The 26,552-nt window shown below is 37.5% G+C and overlaps 1 protein-coding gene across 2 annotated transcripts in view; it reads left to right on the top strand.

Moving 5' to 3' along the window:
• LOC140138904 (uncharacterized) overlaps nt 1-11,785 on the top strand; it is a 29,756-nt gene extending 17,971 nt beyond the window's left edge. For both annotated transcript variants that reach the window (XM_072160690.1, XM_072160689.1), the window contains 7 exons: nt 2,992-3,114; nt 3,430-3,552; nt 4,087-4,209; nt 4,590-4,715; nt 5,867-6,034; nt 10,466-10,617; nt 11,077-11,785. In XM_072160690.1, the coding sequence (XP_072016791.1) occupies nt 2,992-3,114; nt 3,430-3,552; nt 4,087-4,209; nt 4,590-4,715; nt 5,867-6,034; nt 10,466-10,617; nt 11,077-11,226 (965 nt within the window). In that variant the 3' untranslated portion in view covers nt 11,227-11,785. The remainder of the gene's footprint in view (nt 1-2,991; nt 3,115-3,429; nt 3,553-4,086; nt 4,210-4,589; nt 4,716-5,866; nt 6,035-10,465; nt 10,618-11,076) is intronic.
• The last annotated feature ends 14,767 nt before the right edge of the window (nt 11,786-26,552 follow it).

The following is a 26,552-nucleotide window of genomic DNA, read 5'->3' as shown; positions in this document are numbered from 1 at the left end:
AGATTTGAAACTATAGCCAATGTATTGGTTTTGTTTAATGTTTACAATTAATTTCAACACAAAAATTGTGTTAATAATGTTTTAAACTTAAATTGTCAACAGAAAGAGTCAGCTGATCATCAGGTTTTATGTCTTCTTTTAACATGAGTGGAAACAAAGGAACCCGAAGAATGTGCAAAGTTATTGACTTCGGCTAGCATCTTAAATATAAACTCTGAGTCAAAAATAAGCTTTGTTTCATTAATTAAAAAGAAAGTTGTAAAGTTGTTGTATCTTGTTGGTAAAGTGAAGTTTGCTACTGGTTTTATTATTACCTGTGTTGCGATTCGAAATCCCACAAAGAGTAAGTAAGTTCGTTATTAAATGTGGTAGGCCTCAGTACCCCCTCCAATCCCCAACATAGGCCTACACATTGACTCAATTAAGGCGCGGAATCAGGTAAATAAATAAAGAGAAGAGAAGGGGAAGAAAGGAGAAAAAGAGAAGAGAAAATGGAGGAAAGGAGGAGAGAAACTAAATTGCACGTAATTGAGTAGGCCCATGTGTAAATAACCGCACAGTCGGGACGATTGGAAGTAGGTCCTAGAGGCCTGCGATTATTTTAGGCATTGCTTGAAGGCGGGTCCTCGTCCTAAAAGCATGTGAAAATTACTGCGGGTCCGCCGATATGCAGGGCCCCTCACATTTTGCCACCAAAGTCAGTATTAAGACGGACTCCATAACGACTTCATCGATTTATGCATGCTTTAGTAATTGCCAATCTCAAGTTTTGCAAATTGAGTTCGGGCCCTTTTTTCTGTTTAAAGCAATTGATTCAAATAGTAGTGTAAAAACAATGCACCGAATGGCTTCAATTTGACCTTCATTTTGCAAATTTTTCAAACTTCTCAGGGGGGAAACATCCCCCTCAGACTCCCCCTTGCGTAGTGGATAAACATATGATCATTTTCGCTCTTCTTCCAACATTTGCAAATTTAAGCCCAATTTGCGGTATAGGCTTACAGGGAAAACTTGTCCAAGGAAGGTTTCATGGACCATCATTTTACAAATTTGCGGCTTTTCCAAACTAAAATTTTACACACTAGTACCAAAATGGTCCACCAAATCACTTCAATTTAGTCTTCATTTTACCCTCCCCTGCGTAATCAATATACAAGTGGCCATTTTCGCTTCTGCTTTCGCCGATTTATGTTTAAAACAATTTATAGGCCTACGATAATAGGGAATTCGAAACTTGTCCACGAAAGGCTCTCACAAATTTTCGGCCGCCAAACTAAAATTTTACACTAGTAGGCCTAGGCATAATAGTGCCAAAATTGTCCACCAAATCGCTTCAATTAGATCTTCATTTTGCACACGTTTTTTTTTATTTCTGAGGGGGAACATCCTCCCTCAGACAACCCCCTGCGTCGCGCGCAAGAGCTCCGCGGCCATTTATTTTTCATTTTATTTTATTTTTCTACAAATTCGACCCACACCCCTGACTGCTCTAGATCGACAATGGGTACCAAAAGCTGGTATCGCCCATCCCTATGGAGATTGACTACGTACTCTCGCTAAATAAAAATCCCTTAAAAGGGATGAATAAGCGTCCTTATCAACCAATCAACTTTAAGACAAATAGGTGAAAAACTATGTTTTTTCATATTTTTTTTAATTTCACATGATCCGTGCATATATCGCCTAGCTATAAATGAAAAAATATTTTTTTAGACCAATAAAACCAATATATGGGTGTAGTACGCCCTTAAGTTGGCTTTCAAAGCAAATTCAAAATCGGTGAAAGATTACGCCAAGGAAAGCCAATTTAAATTTAGTCAAGCGTTATTTGCAGTTCAATGAGACCATTCGAATTAAGGAAGTGTTATTGAGTTTTAATTATATCAGAGTTCATGAGTTCAGAGTTCATGAAATATGTAACTTTTCTTTTGATCATACCTCAAAATCTGTGTTTTATCTGACTTGTTTTGTCCATTTTCATACAGATGTTAATGAATGTACTTTAAGTACTGATGATAACTATGGTGCGACTGCTACTTGCATCAATACCGTTGGTTCCTTCACAAATGCATCCTTTTTAATATAGCACAATTTTGTTTGTTTCTAAAACACGTTTTATATATTTTTGAAATAACTTTTTAACCCAAACATGTTTTGGTTAACAATAATATTCGTCGGCTGTATTCCATAGTGGCGTATAGTGATTTTTGGTCATTTTTTTGAAAATTGGCACATATGTTTTTAATTAAGTTCTCTTGCATTTTTTCTAAGTTTCATCAGTCATAATTAGCTAATTAATCAGTAATTAATTAATTAAATGTGGCGGATAGTTAAAAGGTGACAGCGTTCGAATTCCATAGTGGCGTACCGACCATACGCCACTGTTTATACACATTTTATAATTATGAAATATCGGCAAAAATGAAAAACATCGTATGTCATAGTGGCGTACACGTATCGGACCTATACGCCACTATGGAATACGAACAACGAAAAGTAACGCCATAGGGATTACACGGCGACCGAGGTGGCGTACGGTTAACGTTAGGTTAGGGTATTGCGTTTTGTTTGTTTTCCATAGTGACGTATAGTTTAATTTTCAGTTTGCCAGCAATAGTATGTATTTATTTCTTTTGAAAAATATATAACAATAAAATCTATTTAGTTTACTACAGAAATTTCACATCATTTACAAAATATAATGAATGTCTGATTTACACAACTCGATTTTAAATTGGCATTTCTTCAAACCCGATTTTCTCTAAAAGTTGTTTATTCGCGGCGCCCCACTATACGCCACTATGGAATACAGACGACGAATTTGCATACCTTTTGAAAACCTTCTCTTGTTTTCTTGTTTTTCATTTTCTAAAGGGATGCTACTTATGAACCGAAATGTGCCTTTGTTAGAAAAATATTTTCCATATAACATATAAACATATTATAACGTGTTCAAATAAATTGTGACTTTTATCATACAATTCGTTACAGATGATAATGAATGTACTGTGGGGACTGATAACTGTGATGCAACTGCTACTTGCACCAATACCGTTGGTTCCTTCACATGTGCATGTGATACTGGTTACATTTGGAATGAACAGACCTGCACAGGTTAGTCCAATTTTGTGCCACATCACTATTTCAAATAATTGTCACATATGCGCTTGTCAAACAACTTCTTGGAAATGTTGCAATTGAAATTTTCTGGCATGATTGATTTATGTTAACTTTCAAAGCAAATTCAAAATCGATGCATGATCTTGCCAAGGAAAGCCAATTTGAATTTAGTTTGAGGAGACCACTCGAATTAATTAAGTGTTATTGCGTTTTTATTATATAATGTTTCAGAATTCATGAAATATTTGAATTTTTCTTTTGATCATACCTCAAAATCCGACTTACATGTATTTCATACCTTTCATATAGATGTTAATGAATGTACTTCGAGTACTGATAACTGTCATACAACTGCTACTTGCACCAATACCGTTGGTTCCTTCACATGTGCATGTGATGACGGTTACAGTGGAGATGGACTAACATGCGAGGGTTAGTCTATTTTTTGTCATATCACCATTCTAATCATTTTCAATAATTGTCACTTATAAACGAGTTTAACATTTTTTTTTGGAAATAGTGCATTTTTATTGTAGTTTGTCATTTTTAAAATTGCACGAATTTCCAAACAACGGTTCCTATGCTGTGTGCATGTGATGCATGTGATGCTGGTTACATTTGGAATGGACAGACATGCACAGGTAAGTCACATTTTGTGCCCTATCACTATTTCAAATAATTGTCACCTATGCTCGAGTCAAACAACTAAATTTTCTAGCATGGTTGATTTAAGTTCATTTTCAAAGCAAATTCAAATTTGATGCATGATTTTGCCAAGGAAACCCAATTTAAATTTAGTCAAGCCTTATTTTCCGTTCTAGGAGACCATTCGAAATAAGTATTATTGACTTTTAATTATATAATATGTTTCAGAGTACATGAAATAAATTATTTGATTTTTTCTTTTGCTCATACCTCAAAATCTATGTTTTATATAAAAACTTATTTCATACATGTTTTATACAGATGTTGATGAATGTACTTCGAGTACTGATAACTGTGATGCAACTGCTACTTGCACCAATACCGTTGGAACCTTCACATGTGCATGTGATGACGGTTACAGTGGAGATGGACTAACATGCGAGGGTTAGTCTATTTTTTGTCATATCACCATTCTAATCATTTTCAATAATTGTCACTTGTAAACGAGTTTAACATTTGGGGGGGGGGGGGATGGTGCATTTCTATTGTAATTGGTCATTTTTAAAATTGCACGAATTTCCAAACAACGGTTCCTATTCTCACGATGATTAAACTTTTGATATCAATAATTAGGTATCAACCTTCGACGGAAAGTTGATAGAAAATTATTATATAAATTATTTTGCCATAAACTCATCAGATTCTGATTAAATATGGATGAAACTAGTGGCGACTTTTTAATTTGGCTGTGTTATGTAACTTTTCTTTTGACCATACCTCAAACTATTTTATTTATTTGACTTGTTTTATACATTTTAATACAGATGTTAATGAATGTACTTTGAATACTGATAACTGTGATGCAACTGCTACTTGCACCAATACCGTAGGTTCCTTCACATGTGCATGTATAACTGCCGGTTACAGTTGGAATGGAGTAACGTGTACAGGTTAGTCTATTTTGTGCCTTATCACCATTCTATTCATTTCCAATAATTGTCACCTTAACGCAAGTCAAATTATATTTTAGAAATGGGTTTCTTGTTATCTTTACATTATGACTAGAATTGTACATTATCGTACAGATCATAATGAATGTACTGCGAGCAATGATAACTGCAACGCGCATGCTGATTGCAGTGACAAGCACTGCATTTCAAGCAGGCCCTCATACAAAATACATTATGCAAGCAATATAAGTATATAAAATGTACACAAACTATACAAATTAAGAACGAAATTGGTACAGCCAAAAAAAAGTTGTGTGATAAATTGAAATTGAAATTGAAATTGGTACCTTGGGAGCCAAGCCATTTAAAGCGACGTGTTATAAATGGTTGGCCTATATAGGTATTTTCTATGGGTAAAAAGGCAATAACTTCTGAGTGGCCAACTAAATCAATTTTCTACAGGAGGGGGTCCCAAAATGGGGTCAAAGGTTACATGGGTCAAATTTCAAAATTGCTCGAATCTTGTTTTAATCCCCACCAAAGTATTCTCTAGTAATAAGGATTCAGAAAAAGTATAGTTTGACCTACCTGTGACGCACGGTTCTTAAGTTATAAGCAAAAAGGTCAAAGGTCAAGTTCTGACCTCAACCGGGATCAACATCTTAAAATGCTGCAATTTTAACCAAAAATGTCTCAAATTGATCCTATTGCAAACCCATTTATATTTAAAGAAGTTTGCACCATCTAGGATGTTCTGTTACATAGGTTACGTAGCAAAATTGTTCAGGGTCAATAGAGCTCATCAGGAATTTGACCTTTCAACCCGTTACCTAGGTAACAAAACATTTAAAATGGCAAACATTTCTTTATTTTGAAATGGCGTTTCAAGGGGAACAATTATTTGAGACATCTCTTGTTTGAATCAGAGCATTTTTACGACGTTGACCCCTGTGTATGTCAAAATGTGTCCTTATGAAATGTTCATACATATTCAATAATTGCTGCAATAACTCCTGCATCATGTGAAGGAGATTGATATATTAATTTTGTCTTAATATAGGGCACTATAGTTGTTGTAATTTGGTAGGGTCCGCGGCATTCACTCAAGTTAGTTTATTCTTGTACTTAATTGTTTCTATTCAATATTCCAGTTTGCATCGATTATCTAGGAATGGAAAATGGTGACATACCAGATGCGAATATTCAGGCATCATCACAGCCTATCACTAACCGACCAGCCAAACATGGACGGCTGAATGGTCCCAGTTCATGGTATGCCTATCCCCAGACAGGAACAATCTGGATACAAGCTGATATAGGTAACCACATTACACCATGTAGAGTTGGCAGCATTTTATTACCATATTTATTTTAAGTTTCATTTGCATAGACTCCCAATAAATCATTCAGGTATTTTTTATTAATATTCCATCGCGCGTGCATAGCCACATGTGACCATCTGCAACAGAAAGCCTGGGTCTTATCATCAGTTTTCCTAAAACTGAGTACATGACCAACAACTGCAATTTACATCCACCACTACAAGTATACATGTATACGGAGAACTCATTAAGTATGTCACCGATTTTAAATATCTTGGTTCCATGATGGGCTCTAGCACCAGTGACTTCTCCTGGTGGAATGCACTTGCATGGTATGAATTTTGGAAACGGGAGCATCTGTGAAGAAGTCTAACAATCACTGTTGCAACAAAAGTCAAAGTTTTTCATACCATTCTATTGCTGTGAGTCCTGGGTGAGATCTCTTGGCATGGAAAATAAGATCAACGCTTTTGGTACATCATGTTACAGGATAATGCTAAATATCAAGAGCACTGACCATGTAAGTATTGAAAGAATCTATATGATGAACACTGTGCCTCTTATCAAAGTATTTTGTTTAACACGGGAAGTGACCCCTTAATGATATATGACCACTAATATGTTTATAATTTATAGACATTTGGTAATATCAATGCATATGTGCAAATGGCGTCACTCCGCTACGTTTTTTGAGGCAAGAGAAACATTTTGAAGGTATTTCGTTAAACACCGGAAGTAATCCTTTTAGTACCTTTGACCCGAAATATGTGTACAAATCAAAGACACTATGTAATAGTAATACATGTGTGCAAGTGGCATCACTGTCCCACGTAATTGCAATTCAGCGTAGCTAATCTCAAAACTCCATGTTATTGAGTATATTGAGATTCATGTTATTGCCGTGCGTCACTGTGTACTCTAGTCGCAATTTACTTCTTTCGCGACTGTACAGCTGGTGGTCAAATATATTTGAACACTTACATTACATAATAAGATCTAAATTTCGATCTGAAAAACTAACCGCACTCTTTCCACAATCAGTCATCATTCAGGTAGAATAAAGCCGATGGACCAATGAATAAAGCGTGACACCTTAGTAAAGGAATTCGATCAAATGCGTTAGCACCTGTTTGTATAAAATACACGGTTGACAAATAAGGTACTTCGTACACTTGGTGTATAACAACTAATCGTCTCCTCGAGTCGGCCGAGAAATGAACAAATTGATTCCTCAACCGTGAATTGAACCTGGGACCTCCCGTTTATAAACAGCGTTCGAAATAAGGCGCGTCCTTGCGTCAAATACCAGGGAAAGTAGGCACAGACCCGCGAATTTCCTACGGTACGGGTACGCGCGACCCTTAAAAAATTAACCAAGCAAACAGGAGTAAATCCTAGTTTTGTTGTGGAAAATCTGGATCACATAACACGTCAAGCTCCCTGAGTAAACTTTCATTTTAGTTTCCCATCAAGTTTTCAACTCCGGATTTCAATTTTCTATAGTCTACATACTGTGAACGCTGAAACTAATTCTCTCTCTCTCTCTTGAAATTCCAAAGGCAAAGGTCCGGGGTCGGACCCTTGAAAATTGGTGAGGACCCTTGAAATTTCAAAGGCTAGGGTCCCGAGGACTCTTGGATTTTTCTTCTTATCTCGAGGCCTGTTTATAAAGCGGACTCTCTTACCACTGAGCTATCGAGGATTAATGGCATTGAAGAAAAAGATGTTACCTTTTCGTTCAGATTCCCTTATTTGAATAAGTATACATACATGTTCTCTCATCTTAGAAGTTATGCATTGTGTTTTAAAACAAAAAAAATGCAAAATGTACATCTGAATAGAGTAGTTTAATGGAAATGTATTCCTCCAATAGAGTGTTTATCTTAAATGTTGATGTATATTATGATCCATCCAGTCGTAGAAACAGAGGTGAATTATAAATAAAATACTGGAATAACTTACTATTGTTTTTGCAACTGCAAAGATGCTCCGGTATTGATCGTAATCGGAGACTGGTTACGTGTCAATCGGCAAGGAATATTGACAATCGATGTATCCCAGGCGTGCGACAGTTGGAATCTCAGGCCCCGTCGTTTGTTGAGGGATGGCTTCTCCACTCGTTCCAAAATCGCTTCTCGAACTCCCCGCTCAAACCTCCTCTCCTCACGGTTTAGAATGATAACATCCTCCGTATCAATTTGGTGCCGGAGGTTTTGAAATGAGCGTATATAGCAGAATCCGGTTGCCAGTCAGTAGAACTAGGACGTCTATGTTGTCCAAGACGAGCTTTGAGGGATTAATTTGTTTCTCCTTCATACGCTTCTGTGCAGTCCGGATCCCCACACTTATAACCGTCATAGTTGGACTGTTTGTCTCTGGGGCTTATCTTTAACATATGCACTAGTTTTCCGCGCAATTTGTTTACCGGCTTAAACGCGGTTGTGATGCCGAAGAGCTTATAGATGTTCTTTTTCTTTCAGAGACAGCAGCACAGTGGGGGATAGTTATTATTGTTTTGCGAGTGGCTTGTTCAGAGTCTTCATTGGGGGTTACTGGTGCTTTTTGGCGTCATTTTTTCTTTTGGCCTGCTCAAAGGCCCAGTCCGGGTAACCGCACTTCCTAAAAGCTCCATCAATGTGATCTTTCTCATGCTGAACGTTGATTTCTTTGCTTATGATTGTTTCTGCGCGATAGTCGCGAATGCGTATGACCCCGAGTTTGTGGACGAGTGGGTGGTGCGACCCAAACTGCAGGTAATGATCTGTGTGGGTCGGCTTACGGTAAACTACTGTTGTGAGCTTCCGTTCGTTGTTAATTTGGACATGGCAATCAAGGCCTTTGAGCAGGCCAAAAGAAAAAATTGACGCCAAAAAAGCTCCAGTAACCCCCAATGAAGACTCTGAACAAGCCACACGCAAACCACTGATAACTATCCCTTACTGTGCTGGTGTCTCTGTAAGAGTAAAGAACATCTATAAACTCTTCGGCATCACAACCGCGTTTAAGCCGGTAAACAAATTGCGCTGAAAACTGGTACATGTTAAAGATAAGCCCCAGAGACAAACAGTCCAACCTTGTCTACGGTTATAAGTGTGGGGATCCGGACTGCACAGAAGCGTATGTAGGAGAAACAAAGCAATCCCTCAAAGCTCGTCTTGGACAACATAGACGTCCTAGTTCTACTGACTGGCAACCGGATTCTGCTATATACGCTCATGCCAAAACTTCCAGACACCAAATTGATACGGAGGATGTTTTCATTCTAGACCGTGAGGAGAGGTGGTTTGAGCGGGGAGTTCGAGAAGCGATTTGGGAACGAGTGAGAAGCCATCCTCAACAAACGAGGGGGCCTGAGATTCCAACGGTCGCACGCCTGGGATTCATCGATTGTCAATATTCCTTGCCGATTGACACGTGACCAGTCTCCGATTACGATCAATACCGGATCATCTTTGCAGTTGCCAGATGAAGTCCAATGAGATTGGATGAAAATTCGCAAAATTCGTAAGTTATTCCAGTATTTTATTTATAATTCACTTCTCTAGTGTTCATCTTGTTCATCTTGTTCAATATAGTGTTCTTCAAAGATTAACCTTTGGATAATGGACATTTTAGGCAACGGATGCTCTTCAAGTTGAAAATAAGTTCACTACAACAACTCTCATCTACATCTATAACTCGCCCAAATTACCCCTCTGACTTCAAGGGATACAATAGCTACAACAACCTACTCGCTATACATCCCGCCCTATAACTCGGTCTACAACACACCCACGCATATACAACAACTACAACAAACACAACTCGCTCCACAATTCAAACCACAACTGGCCCTACAACTCGCAAAAACATAATGTTGTCATCATGCATAGGCGGTAAATGATCATGCAAACCAACCTTGTTCAAAACGCATTCATAGTCAGGCATTGCCGTTTCAGGCGAGCGATCGCTCTCGCTCGCCACCGCTCGCCACCGCTCGCCCAAACTCGATTTCTAGTGAGCGTTTTTCCACTTGCCATAGACACTAAATATCACTCGCTGCGAATCTCCAAAAAATCAGCCATCGAATCAACCAATTCTGCATTTAATCGATTATGTGCCCCTTCAAGCCTAGAAAGTCACAAATTTTAGCACGCTTCGCGCGCATTTCAACATAAATACATACATACCAATTTAAGGCGAAACTCCACTAGATTATACCCAAATATGTGGTATTTGTGAATATTCGACCACTCGCCTAGAATCATGCTAGCGAGTGATTAACGGCAAGGCCTGAATCGTGTTCACAGTGCTCCCTCAAAATAAAATATACATTTGTCGTAAATATACACTCTAAGGTACCATACTTTTTAATGCTGAGATGAGAGGCATATTGCTTGTCATAATGATTAAAGAAATTAATACTGTTTTAATATCTTTCCTCATTAGGTTATCAGACCTCAGTATCAGGCGTTATAACGCAGGGTGATGGGAATTTTAGTCCAAAAATTGCTGACTGGGTGACATCATTCGAAGTCTCAACATTCGAGACTACTGGTGCCAACGAGGTGTTTGTTGAAGATCAATATGGAAAGGCAATTGTAAGAAATCACTGTATAGTAGACATTGCCTACTCCCTATTCCAGATAACTACAGCACTTTTTTTTATTCTTTTATTTCTTATTTGGATTAAAGAAATATTACCCTTTTTGCCAAATGAAACATAGCTAAATCTTAACCTTTAGATTTTGTCACTGAAGGTCACATTTTGATACTTTTGCCATTAGAGCTAAATTTTATTTGACAAAACAGGATAATATTGTTATTAATAATTATCAAGTGGAATAGTCTCTTCAGTGGCTAAAGAAGACCTGTAGATGCAGGTCGCAAGCTACCACAGCTCTGCAAATAGTAAGTCTTGTGACTGTTGTTTTAAATCAACTCTGTACAATAAGTTAAGTTCTGTATTTTTTGGAATAGGGAGTGGTATTATGCTAATTGACATGCAGACCAAAATGTACGTTTTGTTAGTCACTGTCATAACATTCTCTAACTTGCAGGAATTTCTTGGTAACGTTGACTCCATCACCAAGGTGACCACAATGTTTTCTGAACCAATACATGGCGTCCGTATTGTTCGCATCAACTGCCTGGCCAAACATGGAGAATACTACGTACTGAGATTTGAGATATTAGGATGTAGGATGTAAAGAAGACTTGATACGTGACTCAACGCGACAGAATGAGGCGGGTTTCGGCAATAATAATAATAATAATACTAATAATAATAATAATAATAATAATAATAATAATAATAATAATAATAATAATAATTTGAATACTTATGTACATACAAATTGGTGTTTTGCACGAGCTTAAGCCGACACCCAATTCATTGTAGATTTAGATAACCCCTTTACTGTTTCAAAGTCTTTCAGAGGTAAATGATCATATAAGAAAAAATTTAGGAAACTTGCTTTTCCCTGCTGAATTTAATCTCCACAGGCCAGATTTGTTGCTATTCTTCGTATACATACATATATATCGGCATTTAGGATAATTACAACTTAAAAGTTAAACTACAGCTGGAATAAAATTACAGTATAGCTTATGGGGCTCAATGAAAGATGCCTGCATGAATTGATTCTTTGCAATACGCTCAGTAAAAGTAAATAGGCTTTTGAGCAATGTGCGGAAAGAGATTGTTATTTTACATTTTTACATTTGAAGCATTATGAAAAGGATGTAATCCAAATAAAGCAATGTGTAGTTTTTGTTGAAATGTTGTACAGAAAACCACTCGCTAACTTTTTTGACAAAAAGGGTTTTTAAGGGTAAAAAGGGTTTTAAAAATTCTGTCCTGTTTTGCAGTTCATGCAAAATGGTCCACATTCTTTTGACTCCGTTGCTAAATTCACCGACGGGTCGTCCTGTAACGGCTGCACTGTACTCATTTTTTATCAACGTGAATTTATAATTATTTATGCATAGGGACATTTTGTACTACTGGTTGGTATAAACAATAATTGCACAGGGATTTGTTGTTGATGATTACTTATTATTGATATCATCAATATTATTTGGGTTTGGACTAAGCATTTCATGTACATATCCTTAAAACTTTTGAATCCATGCTTTCTTCAAATGTTTTCAGCTTTGACAGCCAGTTGCCATGGCAATTGCCATGAGCATGAAAGTTAGTCTTAAAAACACAGTGGTCAATCTGTCATCCTAACCAGCTGGACTTCACTTGGGTCACCATACTATATGCCCTCTGGCAATTCCAGCCCTGAAACTCACTCCCCTGCCCAGCTGACCTCCAGAGCACCAGGAATGTGTTGACATGCAAAAGGTCAAACATTAGCAGGTGTCGAGGTATATAAGATCAAATTATGAAATCCAATATCAGAAAATGAAACCAGTGGAACAAAATTAATTACCCTCGTTTTTCTCTAATCGAGGGTAATTTTGCTAAAGTTCTTTAAGGACCCGTCGACGAAATGGGCATTTTGCATCTCAAATCAATAACTGCCCCCCCTTAAAATCATTTAAAATTATGATTTGGTTAAAAAATTTGCATCATTTTTTCTTATTGCCTTGCAACATCAAACCTGCTAATAATTCCATTTCGTCCAAACCTCCACAAAAAAACCAAAACAAACAATAACAACAAAACGGAAAAAAAACAACGCAACAACATCATGGTTTCGTAAAACGGTACTGTCATGGAAATAAGCCTTGTTTAGTTTGAATGTAAATTTTTTTTTTTAAATGTATTAATAGTAATCCTATATTATCATTTTAATGCGATTACGTAATATAGAACAGTCAAAGATTGAGATGAATATTAATGTGTTTTGTTATAAATATCTCTAAAAGATATATCCAACAACATAAAGAAGAAAAAAGGAAATAAGGTGAAATGTTTATTTGCATAAAACAAATGTAGTCGCTTATACAGGGCTTAAATTTCAAAATTGAGCGATTATGTGTAAAACCTATAACAATGTATTCCTCTTAATAATAGGATTCAGAAAAAAAATAATAGTCTAAGTCTAACCTATATCAGATGTATTTTATTGAGTGATACACATAAAGATATTGGACTCACGGGTGTAAAAATGCTCAAACAAATCCTGAGAGTGAAAGAAATACAATATAATTGGAATTTTAGCCCTGCATTAGCGGTTATTTTTGTTTATACAAATACAGCATTTTCTCCTACTTCTTTCTTCTCCTCTTTTGATATGTTGTTTAGGAGGGTGCTTAGAGACAAAGCCAAGCAAGCGTTTGTGTTCCAACTCTGTCTACATGTACTAATAGAAAATATCAGTCTATCACAAATGCAAGATAGATGCTTAGTCTTGTAAATATGTACATAATGATATGGTTTTTAAAAACAAGTTCACAAGGAATACTTCGCAAAGGGGAAAAGTCACCCGCACAGGATTTCCGTGTCAATTATAACACTCATATTTGTATGGAATTTGTTTCTGAAAACCACAGAAAGTGTCCACAATATTTCCAGCCGTGACCTTAATACGACCTCTGATGACCTTGAGATTACTTTGGACACAATTGTTTTTTTTTTTTTTTCATTTCAGTGTAATAATAATCTATCTAATAAAACAATTGACCTTGGTTGACCTCTGATGACATACACTAACTTTCGTTTAAATTTGGGCAAATATTGGAATTTTACCCCCTTTTGATCTTTGGTTGACCTCTGGTGACCTTAAATGACCTCCATCATATTTTGAATTATGCCAGGATCACACATTATAATTTTAATTCAAATTGGACAAACTTTTGAATGTTACCCCTTTTAGCCCCACAACAGATCCCCCCATGTTTAAACCAAATCTGATTATAACCCTATATGCACGTAATGCTAGAGCCCTTTTAACGTGATTTTCAGTAATGAACCATATTTGACAACCGCATGACCTTGAATTCAAAATATGTGTTTACTCCGTAGACACCAGCTAATGTCAATGCATATTGTGTCAGTCGCATCTCGGTACCATTCTATCTGCCAGAGAATGCAGCTTTAATTTCCTGAGATGAACATGAACATAGTGTTCAATCATATCGTTATGAATTCGGCAGAGTGACGAATCGAGAATTTTGAGCAAATTGAGTTTTTGTATGCATATGATTATGCTCTAGGTTATATTTTATTTCCACCAAAAAAATAATGGTAAATCTTACTCACCGACGTAGTTATTGAAATTTAGATTTGGACGAATCGCGCCTAAGTGCGATAAATAAATTCGGCAGAGAGACGAATCGTATACTTAGCTGTACAAATCATGTTGATCTATAGTATTGTATAGCGGGAAACCCCGAATTTTCAGAATTACATGCCCTATACTATTATATTTGATACCAACGTATAACTGTAGGTATCGTATATCCAGTGATACCAAAAATAAGTACAAACATTCCCCACATGATGTTGTTGTGGTTTAATAATGTGAGTGCCCGAGTGCTAAATTTTTAGAAGAACCAATGGAATGGTACCAAGATTTTCAAACGCCGCACAGTGTCATCGCCCCGATATCTTCATGGCAGAAAATGCCATGGTAGGTTGAATCCACAGCCACGCATTGCTATTGTGTTCCCACCTGCTGAATAGTTTTTAAATGCATAGTGGGCTGAAGGACATCCGACTAAGGCTAATAACATTAGCCTGTGACTGACTTCTGTACGGTCAGCGAGCATACCTTCGCCATTGTCATCTGCTTATATACTGCCTCTACGATAGTCTCCTACACAGCCAGTTTGTGTCAGTCGGTCTGACACTCGTCGATCCTGGTCACTTTTTCAGCTCAAGACGCAAGCTACTCTTTCAAAGCGCAAACTAACGACTATCATATCTGTTCAAAATATATATTCAAGTGCAAGGAACCACATCTGGTTTCTTTATACGAAATCATTTACGGGAGATATTCATCATTTTCCACCCCGGTATCCAAAGATTTATCGTCTGAATATCAATCGTGCATAGCACATTTACGTGTATCGATCCCGTGTATTCATTTCAGTGTCTCTGGTTGTATAATGTAATTATTAACCGGGCGATGTCGGTGTTCGCCGTTTAGTCAGAACAGCAATTTTGCGTATTGGGCACTCTGTCGTGTTCATAACGATATTATTATATATCTCAGGTATTTCGTTACCATTTCAGTCAGAAATATGTCAAATTAACGTAAAGAGAATCGCGCGTTATCGAGAATTGGGTGGGCCCCATATTTTCTATTTCTTGATATAAAGTCGTATTTTGCTTACAAGGAAATGAATAATCAATGATTACCATATAATCTTCATCACTTGAATTATTTGACTATAAGAAATTATAATACAAGTAAAGCACGGACCATATGCTGTACCACTTGCACTGATTTCTAATTTGCCAATTCGGTCATATGCAATTAACCTTGCTCTGATACGTGCACACTACCACGGAGACTGCATACTGTTTCGCCATATATGTTCGCGTTTTAGACACGTTTTAAAAGAAGAGGAACTTGAAAAAACCACATCGAAATGTACAGCGTCAGCTATCGGAAACTTGAACACTGCCGACCTTGTAAATATAGAGCTTTGAGCTAGTAATAGTTCCTAGGAAATTGCAACGTACGTGCGTTTTCACTACCGCTCAGATTTGTTTAAAGGTTGACAAGCAATCATAATTAAAGGGCAAGTTTGTCTCAGCGTCCTGCATTTCAAAGCATTCTTTTTCATTTTCTTCTCCGCCTTCCTCTCGTAATTTTCATTTTATGCTTTACGCTACGTGAATAATGCAGTATAGGTGTATACCCAACCCTGTTTGTGTGTGTGGGGGGGGGCTCAAATTTTACGAAAAACAGACCCAAAATTATACTAACTTTTGGAAACCTTTTACAAATTTGGCTAAAATACGATAAAAAATGATACTTTATGAAATTGAGTGCCATTAATAAACCAAAATGGCTGAAAATGCACCCCGAGTCTAAATTAAATCGCTGAATATACACCCGAATCTGCCGCTATGAAAAACATTTCCACTATGAAAAAGGACTAGCTCAAATCACTCGCCAAATAAGTTAGCAGTTCATAAATTTTTCCCAGCCTTGAAAAAAAGTAGGTAGAGCTGGGAATCTAATCCGGGATCTCTCAGTTCTGAAACTCAATGCATCACCACTAAGCCAACCAACTATTTGATGTGAGAAGTTTAATAGTAGTCCTTGATATTCAGATATTGCTGAATAGAATAAATCAATACTGAAATTTATCTGATGTACGATGTTATTCAAATCTTGACGTTCCCCATACACTTGGAATAATTATTTGAAATGGCTATCAATCAATCAATCAATCAACCAATCAATCAATCAATCATTCAATCAATCAATCAATCAATCAATCAAAGTTTTTCCGTTTTCGAGTTGTCAACAATCAATAATAAACCGATGAATCATGGAATATTATTAAATACTTACTAATCTTCCAAATAAATAATCAAGTCAGTAAATAAACAAGTAAATAAATAGGCATAGGACCCGTAAATAAATAAATAAATAAATACATAATGCAGAATGCAGTAGGTATTTTAGTTACAAAATTCCAAACATTCTATTATTTATAATTTTTTACTATACACGCAAAGGAGCTGTGCTTTTAAGATCGGCGCCTTATCAATAATGGGTATTTCACTCCATAGTCAAACTGCTGTGTGCCCTGACGGATTATGCATTGACTAGCTGCAGGGCCGGATTTACCTTTTTGGAGGCCCTGGGCCAGGCCAAAATTTGAAGGCCCCAAACGCACCGTGAGGAAGGCATGTGTACTTAAGTGGTCACGTTTCTAGATTTTACTAGGACATTTCCGCGCGAAGCGCGAAAAATTATATTCTAAACTATTTTAACCCAAATTGAAGCTGAATTTTGCTATATAATACGCCAGTGTGCGCAAAGCGCACAAAATGTTGCAATTTTTGTACACTGTTTTGGCCAAAAACTATTTTATTTTCGGCTAAAATTGAAGATGCACACTGCACAGGGCAATTTTGGGGGCCCCAAAGTTTGGGACCCTGGGCCCGGGCCCATCTGGCCCTATGGTAAATCCGGCCCTGACTAGCTGCTAAACCATTCAGTCTTTTATCTGTATGCTTTATAACCATGATAACAGATTAAGAGTCTGTAACAAGGTCGGTCATTGGCGGCTTGCTGATAGGTTCTGGCATTATACAAAGAGATATCTCAAGCAGCGCCGATCACAGCACATGTTTGATAATGGGCAACCAACGTATCCACATTAGTATAGTATAGGCGCTAACGCAAGCTTTCATGCGGGAAATATGAAGACACTCTCGCTAGTCGTGCTCTTTTTTGAGATATTGATACGGCGCTAAAGGCTACAGCTTTTCCAGACACAATGACAAACCCTGATGCATAGGTAAGTTATCATCTTATTACAAGGATTTCAAAGTAAATTTAACATCAATAGACCCACAAAGAGGAATACGACATCTATCGTGAGCCAATCTGCATTCTGTTGCCTGCAAAAGCCGGTGATCAGATCAAATTTCTAAAAGGAGCAATACCAGATATCCGTCTTAAAGACAGAGTAAGCTTAAATAGCATTGAAAACACCAAATTACAGTCACAACATATATAATATTACTAAATTACCAAAGCGAATGGTAACATAGGTATGTGGAAAAAAAAATAAATGTAGATATTTATATAGCGCTTTATGCCGTAAACAGCCTCAAAGCGCTTTACATTTATTCCGCCGTTATTAGAATATGTCGGAACCACGTTTGCTGCCTACAAATGGCGCAGGGTTCATCAGTACAACGACTGTGACTACCCCTAACAGCTTCCCATTGCACCTGGGTGGGGTGAGAAAGGTTCTTCTAAAACGTGACAAAGCGCCTTGCCCAAGGGCGCAACACGGTGGCGGGACGGGGACTCGAACCCACGCACGTCAAGCAAGCTCTCAGATTATGAGTCCAAGGCCGTAACCACTGAGCCACCGTGCCCTCGAAAAGAACAGCATAACAACGTATGTGCCCAAAAATTTGTCTTTGGCATGTCGCTTTTTTTAAATACCACCTAAAATATCAAATTTTGGAAAACATCCCAAAATTTAAAACAAACACGAACCTTCCAAAATAAAAACATATTCGCACTCGGCGGCCCAGTCACTACAGCCGCTGTGATTTTGTGTATCTGGTCGCTTCGCTTCTTCAGATACCCGTACTTCAAGTTCGCACATACCGTACCCCATGCCTTAATGTGTTTTGTCGTGATTGGGCAGTATACCTATAAGAGGACAATATCCGGTTGTTATTGGGTCATAATTATGCAGCACCGGAGAGTTGTGCGGTGGTTTCTCCGTTTTGGCTACCTTTGTAGCTTTTGCATCCATATATGGTATTGAGAAAGTCAACTATTCTTCTATGACGTTCTATTGTTGGGCGGTCACGTGGTTAGCTAGCATTATCCATTTCATATATCCTCTCACCTGTGGAATGAATTCAGGCGGAAACTAATCACACCACCGTATCCTTTAGTGGCTGTGCAATAATTATCGGGGGAGCGTCAAAATGCTTGCCCATTCTTGTCCTGCTAAATCAACATTGCCCCTTTAGGTCTGTCAGAAATTGCTTGCCTCCTCTCGGCCTGCCAAAAATCAGTGCCCCAATCTGCACATGCCAAATTGTTGGGAACCAAATTGGCGATCCTTAAATGGTCTAGATATATAACGTTTCCCTACTGTTTTCCTGAATGAGTGCCCCTTTTTTTTTTTTTTGACGTGCCAACAATCTCTTGCCCTCCTTTCGTCCTGCATTTTTTTTCCTTGCACACCCTTTTTCTCGGACCGGTAATTATTGCACACCCCCTAATAAATATAGTTTCCCTGCATGGATGTGGTATGCCTATAATGACTTGAGGAAGCCCTATTATGGTATTAATGACAATCAATAAACGGACCCTGTGATTTTGAAGGCATAAATATCGGGTGCGATTAAGGTTTTGAACAGTTTGTAGAATTTCAGGAGAACTATCTAGAGTGGAGGTTGCTGATTTTTATTAGTAGATGAGCATTATAGCAGGTGGGTACATACAAACAACCACTTATACTTTTCCTTTCGGGTTTTAGATATCATTAGTAACACACATGGCTTGGTTAAACTACTGTATTAGAGTTATTTAAGACAATTATATAGTATACGCATCTGCAAATGAATTGCCGGAATCAGTTCTGGAAAGTTTGTGAAACGTCGTGGAGTTTTGATGTTTTCAGTAGCGAATTGTTTATGGGCGAACGATTTGAATTATTAGGTTCATTACTTTTTATTTTATTGTAATGTTTTACGCATCTACAAACTGCGAAAAAAAAGATGGCACACTTGCTCAGAAACAATTCAAATGCGTACTATACCAATAGTATGAAGGCGAGTGAAACCTGGTTATAATGCATACGCAGAAAAGACTCCACCCTATATCACATCCTTCACCACCTCCCTCTTTCAACGTTAGAGGGTCTCAAGTACATGTTGACAACATGTCTTTGTCAACATTGAGTTGGGGGAGCGAAGACAGAGATCGAGATTCACTAAAAGACAGCCAAAGTTTGCGGCACAACTCTGGCATGCGATATCTTATTAAATTCCTGTTTCATACAAAATCGTGGAAGGGCTAGTGGCTTTATGATCATTTGTCGCTTTATCATGGTTATAGTGGTTGCTTGATTGATCAAAGAATTTAGGTTTGGTAAAAGCAATTTTTCGCCGATTTGCTTCTTGGTAAAAGCAATTTCCCGCCGATTTGCTTCTTGGTAAAAGCAATTTCCCGCCGATTTGCTTCTTGGTAAAAGCAATTTCCCGCCGATTTGCTTCTTGGTAAAAGCAATTTTTCGCCGATTGGCTTCTTGGTAAAAGCAATTTCCCGCCGATTTGCTTCTTGGTAAAACCAATTTCCCGCCGATTTGCTTCTTGGTAAAAGCAATTTTTCGCCGATTTGCTTCTTGGTAAAAGCAATTTCCTGCCGATTTGCTTCTAAATTAGAACGTGACTGAAAGTGAACGAATAAAAGATTTCCAACTACATTTTATGTTAAATGATCGTATCTGACACTGGCACATACCAATACCTAGGCCAACTTTGCGTATATATACCAATATAAAACGCATCAACAGAGTAAAAAGACGAATAACTAACGAATGGGGTGTGGGGGAATCAGGAATATGAGAGGAAAAATGATAGGACTACACAGGGTCACGAGACTCTAACCCGTGTGTGTAAAAATGTGCAGTTACGCTTGATCCACCACATGTATATATGTGACGTGTCATGTCAGAGGGGCACACTTTTGGGCAGGTTATCAATTTTAAGGTTTTCACATATCTTAAATATAGAGATATTTTGCTCCACAACACCGTTTTCCCCAATGAAATCGGACATTCCTAGGTGAAGATATTGACTTCGTAAGCTAATATCGGCCTTTGAAAATACTATTGACAATGTTGAGAGTAGTAATTACCTTGAAAAATGTCTCACAAAATACAAGATGCCAGTTATATTCCGGTCTGAAACTATTAGACAATATTTTTAACATTTTAAAATAACATCACAAATTCGCAACAAACCCAAATTGTGAAAAAAATCACCCCGGGAAGATTTTTGGTTATTTCGCCATTTACGATTCTGCCCAAAAGTGTCTCCTTTTGACATGACACGTCACATGTTTTCTAACCACTCGACCACACAGAAATGCAAGTGGTTGAACAAATATTGATGGTGATGATAATAACGACGATTGGCCACTCGAAGGGGAAGACATACGTTGAGCGAAAATGCACTTTTCGACGGCGGAAAGCCGTACAAGTTATCTTTTAAGGCATTAACGCGGATATGTGTCGATACAGACTAACTTCTGAAGATTGTGAAACAAAGTATCGAATTATATAATGTCGATTGGTTTCTCATATTTGCAAATCATTCCATATAGGCAAATAAGAGTAAACGTAATATTAATATCATTCGATATTATGTAGGAGGTATATGTCTATGTGACGATACAAAGATATTAAAATACCCCTCGAATGCTGGCTAGACCGATCGAATGCAGGGCAGACTGCTCGCTCGATCTGTCGAACACTCGCTCGACCAGTCGAATGCTCACTCGACCTGACGAACGCTCGGCGGACCCATCGAACGCTCGGGTTAGCCGTTGAACACTCAGAGGGCAGTGGATTTAGACACCGAGTCATGATAAGGTGTCCCACGGATCGGTTTATGCCTTCTAGGGGTCACAGGGATGGGTAGGGGTACTGGCCAGGGATGAGGTCATGGGTACAAGGAATACAGGTTTATGCGAACCGAGGAGGATAAGGGTGGGGCCTTTCGGGTACGGAGATAGGCCTGCATGTTATCGTGGATCAAGCAGTACTAATGATCGCGGTCACAATGGTAATTATATGTTTGTAGTCGATAATGAAACGTATGAAATAGTTAAATAAACTAATACAAAATATGAAATTTCGTTGATATCAGTTCTTAACGTTATTAAACAGTTATGATTTTATTAGTATTTCAATTTCAATGTGTATGCATTGTTATAACAACTACAAAAACATTAAAACGTTTATTGCCCAGTGTCATTATATTATGTGTAACAGTGTTTCCATGATCTCGTTTACAATTTGATAAAACCAAATCGCCACTTAGAAAAATCAAAAACTACATTCGTGTATTACTATCAGGCCATGACCCTTTTTTCATAGAGGGCCTTTGTTCCGCTAATTTATAGGAAACTAACGCGACAGGTTTACCACATGGTTGTTTGATACCCGTTTTGAATTATTTAAGCAAGTACAGGAAACAATTGTTGGTAACGGTTAGGGTTTATAAAACTTTTATTTGGTTTTAGCACTAATGATCCTTCTGACTATCCTCATATAACCGCTTTCAATTTTAGTGGTTTATATGATATTCATACACTCTTATATCAAAGCAGCCAATCAGAAAAGCTGTTAGAAAAGTACGAAACATGCATTGATTGTGTATATTGTGCACTCCGCGTACTACGCGCAGTGTTTCGCGCGCGTTCGCGTCGCGTAGGATTGATTCATTTTTCGGGCGGGTTGATGCATTTAGATTTGCTTCTGTTTTCCAACATTTTTAGTGATAATTTGTTATATAAAAAAGTAAAAATCACGTGTTTTTTTCTTCTCGTGTATGAAATAGATTAATAAACTTGTATTACTTATCGCTCGAGAAATTAGACAAAATAATGCACTTCGGGGCTCGTGCATTAGACGCATCAACATCAGCACGCGTGCATTATTTTGTCTAATTTCTCTCCCAATAAGTAATACGCGTTCATTAACCTATAATTATTGTAAAGTGCCTCTGATTATTCGTGCAACCCCGATGCCACTCGCCCTGCTTATCAGGTGAACCACCACATTTGTGGTTAAAATTTTTAAGTTTAAATTACCCTCTAATAACGTGTGTTAAAAAATTTAAACTTATTGGTTAAAATTGTGTGGTTCACCTGGTAACCCGTATTGGTTAATCAATTTAACATGTGTTCTAGGAGTGTAATACACTATTTTATTTTGAGTATTTGAATTTCAACCAAAATAATTGTATGTACGTCTTTACTCACATTTTCGCTCTACAGATTTTATTCCAAAATGGCCTGCGATGATAAGAATTTATTTACGAATAAGATGGAAATGGTGGAATATGATGTTGGCAGAGAAGGAGGAGGTTAGTTATACTTAAAACAAAATCCACAGATTGATTCCCAGTATTTCTGTTGATGCCATAAATATATAAGTAGTATTATGGTCTATTGAGACACTCAGAGACTTTATTCTTTAGAAACATTTCTGAAACTTTATTCTTTAGAGACACTTCCGAGACTTCATTCTTTAGAGACATTTCCGAGGTCTTAAGTCTTTTCGGTGTTCTCGCGTCATCTACATGTATAAGGGGTAAACTTACGTTTTCGAGTTGGGTGTAAAATATTTGTTCGTGTTTATCGGTCAGTGGATGGAGAATATAAATAAGGTTAAAAGTCTCAACATGTTCACTTTTTCGAGACTTCGTTAGGATGAACATGTCAGGAAATATGGGTAGGAACGATAAATCTGTCTTCGATGAAGTTAGGCTTGAAACGACAAGTGAAAAAAGACAAAATTCACAGCGACGTCACGATTATAAATGAACTCTTCCGTCCGGTGTGGTCGATCGGGACGTATCAATTATCGAGCGATTGCACATCATCATGTACAGTATGTGATGGACATAGATTGAACAATTGCGGCAAACGTTTTAAAGGGACGTACGCTTCCAGTTAGCGTAGTCGATCCGGACGTATCAATTATTGAGCGACTTCACGTGCACAATATGTGGAGAGCGTAGATTATCATTGCGACTAAAATTGAGCGATTACGCCAAACGTTTCTAACGGACGCTTCGAATTAGCGTGGTCGTTCCGAATGTATCAATTATTGAGCGACTTTACGTGTACAATACCGTATGTGGAGAGAGTAGATTGTCGTTACAGCTAACATTGAGCGATCACGTCGAACGTTTCATACGAGCACATATAAAATAGTCAGTCTCAGATCTGTGCTCAAGTGGGAAATGGTGTCCACTTTATATTTGATATTGATTTCAGCTTGTATGGGGCAGGTGAACATGTTAGCGAAAGCCAATTAAAATTTGAATGTGCCCAAAGTGGTCCCCTTGGTTCACAGAAGGGGGGGGGGGGTAATGGTAGAATTCAATTTCTTCCTCTCGATACAAGGGTAGAACGGACAGATTGTGTGCATTTTCTTCGTTGTCCGCACACTTATTTTGTACGTGAAGAATATTAAATAATAGCTAAATAAGAGGCCTCCGTCGCAGGAGAATGATTTGAATAGTTAGACGGGCGCACGTTCATTGCGTATGGGAATCGCCACCTCTATTGATCATACCTCAGTATTTCATTTTCACTGCTTTCAACGAGTCACTTATTTTTACGCCTATTCAACGCCTGTTATTGTATTAAATAATTTGTAAAGAAAACAACCCAGGTTATTTCAATTTTATGGTTCAAAAACTCTGGCTTGCTACATTTTTCAATCGGCTCTCTGCACAAGATTGATCCAATTTAGTCACTAAATTTAATGATGAGGGTATTAAAAAGTTTCACAAGTAAAACATTCACACATAAGTCATAATAAACTTGTACCCTGTTCCTGTTGCTCATTCACTGTACTTGCCAATCACTGGGCTTGGTCGCATTTCCTGACCAGTGATTGGATAGCATAATGAATACGTAATGTCAACACTATTTTACTGGTTTTCTGCATATTACAGTGACAGATGCTCGTACATCTAATTCGGAGGGCATCATTTGCACGTCCAAGAAACTGCGTTGGGTCATGATTGTCGTTCTCATGATAATTGTTATAAGCAACATTCTGACTGGCATCGGAGTGTACGTTAACGTGCGGCACCGACGACAATGTCCAGAACAAAAGGTAATAATAATGCAATAAAACAAACAAAATAACAAACCAGAAGGAAACTTACACATTAATGGATCAGGTTATCTTCTGCCAGCGGCTACAATTTACCTCTGCGTCTTCCGCTACAGAAAACGTCAGGAATTAGAAAAAAAACCCTCTAAAACAGCTAATCACTTGAGCGGGAAATAAAGAACAAAGTACTGCATGGACAAAACTATTCACTTGAGCAAGAAATCAAGGCCAACCACGGAAAGTTGCTGTGGAGAACCGATATAGACCGCATAGACTTTAAACTATAACTTGAACATTCAGCACCAATTCTTGTGAAATTATCAATCAAACATGATGTATTGTGATGCCAAGAAAAGCCAATAATTATTTATTCAAGCGTTATTGAGTTTTACTTATATCATGTTTCAGAGTACACGAAATATGTTTGAACATAAATCAAATTTGCGAAATGATATTGCAATATATCCAAAGTTGTTTTTTATTCTGTATGATATTATGCAGCTACTTACGTTTATTGTAATTGTTTGATTGGGTTAGGTTTTGTGCAACTTGAAGCGTAGAATACAGTTTTGAAATGATTCATATAGAAAGGTAAGAAATAAAGTGCTGCATATTCAGACTGAATTGCTTGATGTCATCACAATCAATTTATCGGAAATATAACGTGGATTCAAACAAATGGAGAATGTGCTGGTATGTAAACTGGCTAAAACCGTTGCATGGGGTTCGATAATGAACCCCACTAAAATGCTTTCGAATTAATTAAATGCAGTACCAATTTGATTATATTACTGGGTGAGACTGAGGCGCTGTGATGGTTTTAAATTCGCCGTGTTGGTTAGGCTCAGATCACTCAGCACGGCGCGTACTAGTGATCATGGCAGCTGCGAAATTAACTTCCCGATTTACTTCCGTATTCCGAGACGTATGGAAAGCGCCACACGGCTGAGCGGTTTTGCCTTCTTTCTATATTAAGGCGCTCGCTCTACTCGCCGTCTGGGCACGGTAAATTAATTTGTTTACGCCCTCGTGGTACATCGCGCCCAAACGTTACGTTAAAATGGCAATCATGCTAAACAAACAAATAAATGAAAATATCTGTTGCAACTTTCGGATTTGCATACAAATAATTCTAGTTGACAACAATTAGTTCTTTTAATACAAACACATTTCTGCCTAAGATGATTTTATAGCATTGTTTAAATATCAACAAAAAGTAATTATTACAAATTTTAATTAACACTTCTATCGCATCTGTAGTTTCCCGAGTACACATGTATAGACAGCACGATTGTTTTCTGCAACACCGGAAATATGTCAAGACGCTTACGCTTCTCGCCCAAAATGATACAGTATGTTGCCAAGGAAAGCCAATTTAAATTCATTTAAGCGTTATTGAGTTTGAATTATTATGTTTTAGAGTACATGAAATATTTTAACTTTTTTTATTATACCTCAAAATCTGTGTTTTACCAAATACATATGACTTATTTCACATATTTATGTACAGATATTAATGAATGTTCTGATAACTGTGACGCAAATGCAGCTTGCACTAATACCGTCGGATCCTTCACATGTGCATGTAATGTCGGTTATAGTGGAGATGGAGTAACATGCACAGGTTAGTCTATATTGTGACATATCACCATTCCACTCATTTCAAATAATTGTCACCTCTATGCGAGGCATAATTTTTGGAAATGATGCATTCCTATGTAAATTGTTTACTATGATTGCTTACACGTTTTCAAAACAAATTCGTTTCAATACCAATATTTGTGATGTGATCAATCAAACAAAATTTATATTTTAACAATTTAAATTCATTCAAGCGTTATTGAGTTCTAGTTGTGTTATGTTTTATATTCAAGAAACTTTTGATCATACCTCAAAATCCTCAAAATACAGATATTAATGAGTGTGCTTTGAATACTGAAAGCTGTGACGCAAATGCTGTTTGCACTAATACCGTTGGTTCCTTCACATGTGCATGTGATGT

The sequence above is a fragment of the Amphiura filiformis genome, chromosome 18 (assembly GCF_039555335.1).
Source record: "Amphiura filiformis chromosome 18, Afil_fr2py, whole genome shotgun sequence".
NCBI classification, from domain to species: domain Eukaryota; kingdom Metazoa; phylum Echinodermata; class Ophiuroidea; order Amphilepidida; family Amphiuridae; genus Amphiura; species Amphiura filiformis.
Note: the sequence above shows the minus strand (reverse complement) of the source record. Positions and strands in the feature narration are given on the sequence as shown.